Source organism: Mustela nigripes, chromosome 6 (assembly GCF_022355385.1).
Source record: "Mustela nigripes isolate SB6536 chromosome 6, MUSNIG.SB6536, whole genome shotgun sequence".
In the NCBI taxonomy this organism is placed as follows: domain Eukaryota; kingdom Metazoa; phylum Chordata; class Mammalia; order Carnivora; family Mustelidae; genus Mustela; species Mustela nigripes.
In genome coordinates this window covers 87,839,779-87,849,138 of record NC_081562.1, presented here as the reverse complement: position 1 = coordinate 87,849,138, position 9,360 = coordinate 87,839,779, and the positions used below count along the sequence as shown (strand labels likewise).

The following is a 9,360-nucleotide window of genomic DNA, read 5'->3' as shown; positions in this document are numbered from 1 at the left end:
CCGAGAAGGGAGCCGGGCAGGGGCAGGCGGCAGGGGAGGGAGGAGCGAGGGCGGGAGGGGGAGGAGGGAGCCAGGCTGGGAGGGAGGTGGGGGGGTGGGGAGGGAGAAAAAGAAAGAAAATATTTTCCGTGTCCCCGCCTGCAGAGTCAGTGTGCGGTTTGGGAGAAAATGTGTCGGATATTTTGGGGCGGTCACGTGGGCGGGCGGGCTCGGAGAGGCCCCGGGACAGTCCCAGCCTAGAGCCCGTGCCCCCCCAAAGCCCCCCGTTGCCGCGAGCCCCTGACACTGCGACGCCGCATCCCCGCGACCGCCCGACGCCGGGACCTCGGGGCGTCTCCGGCCTCCCTTCCCCCTCCCTTCCCTCCAGGTGAGTCAGGCGGGGAAGCAGGCTCGCCGCCGCCCGCGGACGCCTGGGTCCCCGCCGAGGTGGGCTGGGGGCGGGGGCGCGGGGCAGCTACGCTGCTCAGTCCCTGCCTCCGCTGCTCTGGCAGTCCGCAGCGCTGGAGGGGCTTCCTGCCCAGCTTGGGGGTCAGCCCCGCTGCGGGAGGGAATAGGAAAGATTTAGACCGACTGGGGCTGGGTTGGGCTTCAGCGAGACTTCATTTGGGGAGAGCGCTTGGGGAACAGTCTTCAGCCAGGGGGTTTCTAGCCTACTTTTGCGCTTTGGAGCGCGAGGGAAGACAGGGTTCCCTTCTGTGTGGAAGGACCTCGCTAGCCCTCCCTCAGGCTTCCCCAGGGGAGTCTGACGGGTGAACTTCTGGTCCAAACTGGTCCAGGTTCCTCCTTTCCTGGTGGAATGGCCCAGCTGGGACATCCAAAGGGCAAGGAGACATCCAGAGGCAAGTGCTCCGAGCCTTTTGGGTCCTGGAGTTTGCAGAGACAAGTGGATAGGATAGGGGTCTGAGAAGGTTCCTTAAACTGCACTTCTGTATTCCCTGTCACTTGTCCCCAAGCAGGCTGTGAGTCTTTGCTCCCTCCAGCCAAGGATGGGGGCTACTCAGGAGTATTCGGGAGGGGAGGCAAAGGGAACAAAGGAAGAGCAGCAAGACTGGGCCAGGGACCTAGTCTGGGAGCCCCATTGACATGCCTTTCTGTCTTCAGCAGTGACAGCCCAGTCCCCTCAACCTGACCCAGTATGTAGGAGGGCAGCTCTGCAGGTGGCCAGAGGGTAAGAGTGCTGTACCTTGGCTGGGGGGTGGGGGGGTGGGGGTGGCAGGGGAGGCTAAAGAGGGGTCTGTAGGGGGAAAAGTTGAGATGACTGTGCCCCTTCAAGGCCCATGTACAGGGTAGGTGCAATTCCAGACCTCAGGTCTGAGGCTCCTGCTCTTAATATCACTCCTCTGATGCCGAGTTTGGGTTGAGGACCACAGGCAGTGTCCCATATCCTTGAGGCAAGAAGAGAGAGGAAAGGGGTGGGGGGCACGAGGTAGTACATGCAGGGTGCCTGGAGCATGGGTATCCCAAATAGACACACACACACACACACACCCCACATGCATGCTCCCGTACACACACGCATGCACACTGTAGCTTAAAGCCTGGTAGGCAGAACAGGGCACACCCCCCCCACCGCGGCACACCCCCACCCCTGGCTCAGAAAGCCACCTAACTGGCACCTCCAGTTCCCCCCTCTGCCCCACCCTGCCCGTGCCCTCCATTGCCCACACACATTCCACTGGCATTGCCCGCCTGCCTGCCTCCTGGGCACTGCCCCTCCCTGGGGCCAGTGAGGTGGAGGGAGGGCACCTGGGGATGAGAGGTGGAGACTCAAGGGTCTTGACTCCCCCAAGGGTGGCACAAGGCCAGGGAAACCCAGGCCACCGCTGCCTCCTGGGGAGCAGGCTGGGGGCCCAAGCTAGAGCAGAGGATGCCTGGGTTCTCTGCCCAGGCTGGGGATGGGGTCATGGAAAAAGGTGGTCGTGTTTATACAGGGGGGAGGGGGGCAGCGGGTGGAGAGCAGCCGACAAGAGCAGCTTTGTTCCAAGCTCTAGAGCAGGCCAGGGCGGCAGGGAGACTTGCTCCCCCCCATCCGGCAGCCCCCTTCATCCATGCCCTCCCTCAACTCCACCTCAGCCCTAAGAGAAGCAGCTTTGTAAGGGCCCCCGGTACCCTAGTCAGCCCCGCCTCCATCTGAGGTGGCATCTTGGGAAGAGAGAAGGGTTCTCTTCCTTCCACAGGTTCCCCAAAGAACCAACGCTTCTGGGTCCCTAGTGCAGGATTTCCTTTTACTCTCTGTACCACTGTCCTCAGTCCCTTGGTGCCTTCCTCCACCCAGAACCTAAGACCCTCTGGTCCCCTTCCCTTCCCAGCCAGGGCAGAGGAACCAGGGCTCAGAAATGGATGACTCTCTGTGTCCTTCCCTTCTCCACTCAACTCTCAAGTCCCTTCTCTGAGGCAAAATAGGTGGAAGCCCAAGGTGAGCTGGGGTATCCTTCCCTCATTACAGCTTCATTCCTCAGTAAGGATCAGGAGCCTGAGCATCCCTCTCTGGGACACCGACGTCCTCCTGCCCCACACTCAGGTCGCCGTTTCCCACCCGTAAGTGAGAAGCAAGGACAGTGAGTGCTGGAGCCAGAGCTGGGGCCCAGTGGAAGGCAGTCTGAAGAAGATGGGGGGGCTCTTGTAGCTTCTCACCCTTGGCATCCTAGGGGTTAATCCACCTGGAATGTGGCCCAGCCTGTTGAGCTATGGCCCAGGGGCCTCTGGGGCCCGGACTCCTGGCTCCACCTGGGCTTAAGCAGGGATGAGGACTTGAGGGAATAGGGGAAGGAAAAGGAGGAGGACCCTAGGGGCTTGGGGGTCAGCCTTTTAGGCCTGGGGAGACACTGGGCTGAGGAGTCTGAGGGCACTGGGGATATGGGTGATGCCTCTTGAGGAGCAAGGGTTGCTTCTTGCATCAGGAGTGAGTGAAGGGTGGTGGTGTTAGGGTCTAAGTTTCTGTAACTTCCACGAGAGAGTCTGCCCTCAGGAGTTTGAAGGCCAAGGTAGATGAGAGATAGAAAAGAAAGAAGGGAAGGAAGGAAGGAAGAAAGAAAAGAGGGAAGGAAGGAAGGAAGGGAGGGAGGGAGGAATGAAGGGAAACAGAGGTACAAAGATGTAGAGATACTGGTCCTAGAAGCAAAGACTGATGAAAAGAGATGCAGAAATGCCTATCACCTACCTCTGGGCCTGCCCACCCCATGATCTGTATGTGTTTCATTCTCAGTCTTTCTCTGTCCTTCCGCACCACAATCCATTATGGTTCTGGCTGGTAGAGGAGGTACCCAGGCTGGGTGACTCTCCTTCCCCCTAACTCCCCTAGAGTGGGCAATTCTGGGGCTCCTGGGAAAGTCAAACTTTCCTTTGTCAGAGCATCAGGAGAGAAACCACCTGCCCAGTCCTTGGATTCCCATTTCCTCTCTCCTTCCTTCCTTTGTCCCTCCCCTGGGCTCAGGTTAAACATCTACTGGGGCCAGGCCACACTTGAGGGAGGGGAGGATGTAGGGAGGGCTTCCTAGAAGGAGAAGGCTCAGAGAAGACAGAGAAAAGGAGTTGGGGAAGTAAAGTAAGGTGAGGACAAGGAAAGGAGCTGCTCCCTGGCCTCATACCTAGCACTCAGTGGGGCTTCCATCAACATCTGTGGTTTTGAAGGAGAGTAGGCAAGACAGGTTAAGGAGTGAGGGATAATGGAGATAGAGATCAAACTGGGAGAGGGGGAACTGGAAGAGGGAGTATTGAGGAAGATGGGGACAGAAGAAAATGCTAACTACAAGAGAGCTATGGAGGAAGAGAAGGTACAAAGAGAAATGACATGAGACACATGGTATTTAATATGTGCCCTAGATTAATCTAAGCGCTTTACATATGTGAAATCATTTAATCCTTACAACAACCTTATGAAGTAGGCCCTATTATTCCTAACTGACAAATGAGGAAACTAAAATTCAGCAAGGGGAGATTAAGTAACACACCCAAGGTCCAGCTAGTGAGTAGTGGGGATCAATGCTGGTAGCCCAGCTCCAGAGTCAGGGTTCCTAACCACTGGACCACTACTCCTTTCCAGAGAGATGTAGGGCCCCAAACTTACAACAGAAATATGTTTGCTTTCCCCAGAGTGGTAGAGAGTTTAGTCTCTTTCTCCTTCTTCTTCTTCTTCTTTTTTTTTTTAAAGATTTTTTAAATTTATTTGACAGAGAGATCACAAGTAAGTGGAGAGGCAGGCAGAGAGAGGAGGAAGCAGGCTCCCTGCTGAGCAGAGAGCCCAATTCTTATTTTTTAAAAATTTTAAAAAAATATTAAAATAAGCTCTATACCCAACATGGGGCTTGAACTCACAACAGGAGGGTTTGAATCCTGGCTCTACCACTTACAGCCTCGTGATCTTAGGCCAGTGACTCAACTTCAGTTTCCTCCTCTATGAAATGGGAATCCTAATTCCTACCTCCCAGGATTGATGTGAAGGTTAAATCAAGGGTCTAGGGCTCGCTCTTGGGCTTCACAGTCACGTGTCAGCTTAGGGGTCCTCTCTGCCGGGATTCCTAAGACCTGAACTAGTTTACCCTTCCCTGGAGAATTTTTTTCCTCAACCTGCATAAGATCCTGCCCTGCCTTCTACCCTGGGGTAGAGCTAGGGTGGTGCAAACCTTAGAAGCATGGAGGGAAAAGGCTCTAAGTGAGAGAGGGCCAGGGGGCTTGGAACCTTCTGGTGATCATTCTCTTATCTTTCCCTTTCCTCTCTTTCTCCCCAGGACTCTTGGAGACCCAGTGGGCAGGCCAGGAAGGGCGGGCACGGAGCCTCCCAGGCTGGGGCAGTGGGCATGGGCGGGGGCTGTGGCTGAAGACCTCCCCCGCCCATTGCAGACCCCAGGGGACACAGCCTCCCTCACCACAGCGATGGCCACCAATAAGGAACGACTCTTTGCAGCTGGTGGCCTGGGGCCTGGATCTGGCTACCCGGGGGCTGGCTTCCCCTTCGCCTTCCCAGGGGCTCTCAGGGGGTCTCCACCTTTCGAGATGCTGAGTCCTAGCTTCCGGGGCCTGGGCCAGCCTGACCTCCCCAAGGAGATGGCCTCTCTGTGTGAGTCTCAGGGACCTTGGGGGATGAGGGCAGGGGGAAACTGGAGGACATTTAGAGGTGGGAGCTAGAAAACATTGGCACCCTAGTTAGCAAGGCGGGCAGAGTTGGGGGTTTGATCTAAAGTAGTAGGGGACAGGGGTTGTGAGAGGGGGTTTGCATGTGGAACAAATGACATTGTTTGCAAATGAGAGTTCTCCTGCCCCCAAAGCCTAGAATGTTGCCTCCTGAGTCAACTGGTGGTGGAGAATATTTTTTATGGGCAGCCAGGGGTGTGTCTGGGGAAGTGTGAGGCTCCTGCCTGTATGCTGTGGTGGGTACAGTGGGGGAACAGCTTGGGGGTGAAGGAGTCTGGAAGGCCAATCAGCTGACTGTGATCAAGGGGTGAAGCTGGTGAGGCAGCTTAGAGGCAGACAGCACAGAAAAGAAATGAAATAGTGCCAGGTGCCCAAAGATGTGTGGGGTCAGGGAACTCTCCTCTTGGTGGTGGGGATGGTGGAAACAGCTGCAGAGAAGGTGGCCCTTATACCATAAGTAATCCGGGGAGGTAAGGGGGTGTTCCAGAAGCATCCTTTCCTCCAGCCCTGTGGGTTCTGGACTCCTCCCCTCCCTCTAGCTCTGGCGTGGTGCCCACATGCTGTGCAGATCCCTACTTGTCCCTCAGGCCTGCCCTCTTTGGGATAAGCCTGAGTGCTGACAGCAGACAAGCGTCAGGCCTCTCCTCTTGCTTCTGGATCCTCTTGCCTCCCACTTCGTAGTGGGTCTTCTTGACCAAGCCATGACAGGCGTGGGTGCCCAGGGGCTGGAGGGCTGGGTGGCTGCGTTCTGCTGGGGGGTAAAGGGGCCACATGTGAGCAGGTGTAGAGAACCCTCACCTGGAAAGAAGGGGCAGTGATGGAAGAAGAGGCACAGAGAAGGGCAGAAAAGCGGAGGCCCAGAGACGGAGAAGGAAAAAAAAAAAGACAGAAAGATAAAGCCATCCTTTATAGCCCCGCAAGGTCAGGGAGAGAGAGGTGGGAAAGAAAGGGCCCTGCCTTCAGGAGGGGTGCACATGGAGGGTTGTGTGTTTGTGTGAAGGGGTGACTAGATGGGCTGGCAGCTCTAGTGGAAAGAGTGTGCTCATCTGGAGAAGGTGTGTGAATGTGTGTGTTTGTGAGTGTGAGTGCACATGTGTGTGTAGACCATATACAGTTGTCTAGGCACAGCCTGTCCTCGAGACTCTCTGCTCATACATAGATTCCAGTGCACACAACAGAGTCAGTGTGAGGAGGCCACATTTAATAGGGCTGTTGACGGTGTGTCTGGTTGCTGAGGCCTTCTGGTGGCACGTCTGTAGACCAAAAGGGGATATTTGGGTGGTATACAAGTGAACAAGAGAGCACAAAGCCCCCTTTTTGGAAACCTCAGCTGGACTTCCCCTGCCTCATTTACACCCCATGAATCTATCCCAGGGCCTGAGGAGGGAGAAAGAAACCACCCATCGCACAGAGAACGGAGAATCCTACAACTCAGTGCCTTGGGACTTGGTTTCCCTAGGTTCTGGGAGAGGCTACTAAGGGAGCGAGGAGTAAGGAGGGAGAGGAGAAAAAGAATGGTAGTGGGGGAATGCTGAGAGCATGTGGCCAAGTCCCCAAGGAAGTTCTCCTGTGCTCTGGACACGCTGAGATCAAGGTCAGGGATCAAAGCAAGGTCAAGGCAAGGGAATGGGTCACACTGGGCTCTATCCCAGCAAGGCTGCACTGAAAGGGGGGAGGGGGACTGAAAGGAGAAATCCAAGGGAGGAGCCAAAATCAGGGCAGGTAGTTGGGGAGGGTGTGGCTGGCAGCAGGGGGGGGGGGGGGGGGGGGGGGACAGGCCTGGGCAGAGAGGTGCTGGTGGGGTGGAGAGGAGGGGAAGGCTTGGGTCCAGACAGCCTGCATGGGAGTGGGGCATGCAGGGCCCAGTGGCAAATGAGAGGGAGGCAAAGGGGAGAGGAAGGGATTCTGGGGTCTGGGAGACTTCACAAAGTGGGAGAGCAGCTGAGGGGTGAAAGGGCATAGTCTCTCATTTCTCTGCCCCATTGTCCCTTTTTGCCTAGGGCCACCCAGTGGAGAGGGGTTGGAGGCCTAGATCGGATGCCAAAGTCACACTCACCTTGAGTCTGTGTCTCTCTCTTCGCCCTCTCTCTCTCTTAGTCTAGGGGAGGGAGGGTGGTGCATGAAGGAGTCTGGAACTTCTCCCTGAGGCTGCCTCCTGGATCCTACTGCTGGGTCCCTAGCACCTTGGAGACATCCACATTGAGAAGGGAAATCTTGCTCCACCTCTTGGGGTTCTCCAGGGGCCTGAGTGGGTAAGGCAGGCATCTCAGAAGTGGGGAGGGGGAGGGGGAAGGGAGGGGGGCATGTGCTGTGGAGGCAAGCACAGGCCTGTGTGCATGGAAAAGCAGAGGGGTGTGTGTGTGTGTGTGTGTGTGTGTGTGTGTGTGTGTGCGCGCGTGCGCGCTTGCTTGCTTGCTTGCTTGCTTGCTTGCTTGTCCCGGTGTACGTGCTCACACGGGTGTATGAAACCCTGGGGTCTGCGTCTCTCTGTATCTCTGTGTTTATGAACACTGATGTGTTCTATTTGCTTTGTCAAGACTACAGGGAACAGAGTGGGATGGGAGGGAAGGGAAGCCTTGCCCTCTTCCCTGCTTGAGGAGATGTCTGTGGTATAGAGGACTTAGCCCTGTTTATCCTCTGAACTTGGTGACAGTGTCCCTGGGGCAAGGAGCCCAGGCTGCACTGCACTAAGTCACATGGAGAAACTGAGGGCAGGCTGGCACAGGAAGAAAAAGAGTTCTACTTAAAAGAAACTGAAAAAAGACAGACTCAGGGACCTAAGTGAGGTGACAGAGAACTACACAGGCCAAAAGGCACAGACACAGAAAGAACCCAGACGCTGGGAGAGGAGGCCAGCAGAACAGGCGGGTAAGGGTGGCGAGCAGGCAGCGGGCGAGGCCTCCTCCAGGAAAAAACCCCAGCCCACTGCCTCCTTCCCCTCCCCTCCCCGGTCTCCACTGCTCAGGCTCGGGCTCCAGCTCCAGGCCTACACAAACGGGGCTTTGATTGCAACAGGAAACCTCTCTGGCAGGGGGGGGGGGAGCTGGGCAAGCCGCCGCCACTGGGGCCCAGGCTGCACCCCCCTCTCCTGGCCCCCTACCCAGTCCCAGCCCCCATCCTGCCCGGCTCCTTCTTTACACCCCTGCTTTGGGCCCCATCCCTCATTCACACCTCCCTTCTCTCTTCTGCTGCCCCCTCCTCCAGAGACCCCCTCTCCCTATTGTCCTTCAGGTGGGACTCCTAAATTAGGACTTACCCTCAGGGTGGGGCTTCTTGCTTTGAAATGCCCCCTCTTCACCTTTTTGAGGGAAGGTTTTGGAAGAAAAGGAGAATTTAGCATGAGGAATTCGGAGCCACTTATCCTCCAGCTCTATCCAGAAGGTGGCAGGAGGGGGGAAAGGAGGGGTGCATAGCAGTAAGCTGTTCCTCCCTCCACAGTCCCTCGTTGGCCAAACTCATCATTGCTGGGGTGGTAGAGGCTCGGGAGGGGTGACCATGCAAGACCCTGAGTGCTAATGGCCCTGTTAGTGGGGGGAGGGGTACACTTCTCTGCCTCTGAGGTCTTGCCTTTGTGGGGCTCTAGCCGGGAGGGGTGAACTGTGGTGGTGGTGGGGATCATAGATTGGGAGGGGGGGGTGAGTCAGGCAGCAGCCCCCCCTCATACTCCCACCAGGCTGGTGGAGAACATCTGGTTCCCATGAAATGCTAGAAGGCTAATGGGTCTAATTGCTGCAATAAGGGCTGGGGGGACTTTGGGGATAAGAAGGGGCACTAGATTCCCCCATCCTCTTACCCTCTCTTCAAGGCTGTGCTAAGACTGTCTAGAATGGGGGGGTTGGGGTTGATGGGAAGGGTGGGCCTGGCACTCTAATGCCTTGTCCCTTATAAGGCCCCCTCTCCCTGCAGTGCCTGGGAAGCACACACAGATGGGGTCATGAGGAGTGGGGTGCATCTGGTGAAGAGAAAGGGGGGTTATTGAGGACTCATGACTTCCTGGAGCCCTCCACCCCCCTCCTGTGCCCCACTCCCAACCCCCCTCCCTGTGGCCTGGCCACTTCTGGTTCTAATTACCAACCAGGCAGGGCTGACTTAATTGGGACCTTTCAGATTTCGGAGGAGGAAGGGGGGTGGGGGACTGACAGCCTAGAGTTGACTAATCAGGGCTCTTTTCCCCCTGGTTTTGGGGGTACTTCCCATTTTATACTTAATTGATTTTTTTTTTTTTTTTTT

At 56.4% G+C, this 9,360-nt stretch overlaps 1 protein-coding gene across 5 annotated transcripts in view; it reads left to right on the top strand.

Annotated features, from left to right (window-relative positions):
- The first annotated feature begins 107 nt into the window (after window positions 1–107).
- The window catches only part of RARG (retinoic acid receptor gamma), a 20,820-nt gene continuing 11,567 nt past the window's right edge, over window positions 108–9,360 (top strand). Inside the window, exons 1-4 of one of the 5 annotated variants that reach the window (XM_059403224.1) lie at window positions 108–367; window positions 1,102–1,168; window positions 2,447–2,538; window positions 4,728–5,056. In XM_059403224.1, coding sequence (XP_059259207.1) covers window positions 4,873–5,056 — 184 coding nt within the window. In that variant the 5' untranslated portion in view covers window positions 108–367; window positions 1,102–1,168; window positions 2,447–2,538; window positions 4,728–4,872. Of the gene's footprint in view, window positions 368–542; window positions 840–1,101; window positions 1,169–2,309; window positions 2,417–2,446; window positions 2,539–4,727; window positions 5,057–7,227; window positions 7,383–9,360 lie in introns of those variants that run through there. The other 4 variants (XM_059403223.1, XM_059403227.1, XM_059403222.1 and 1 more) reach the window with 4 other exon arrangements.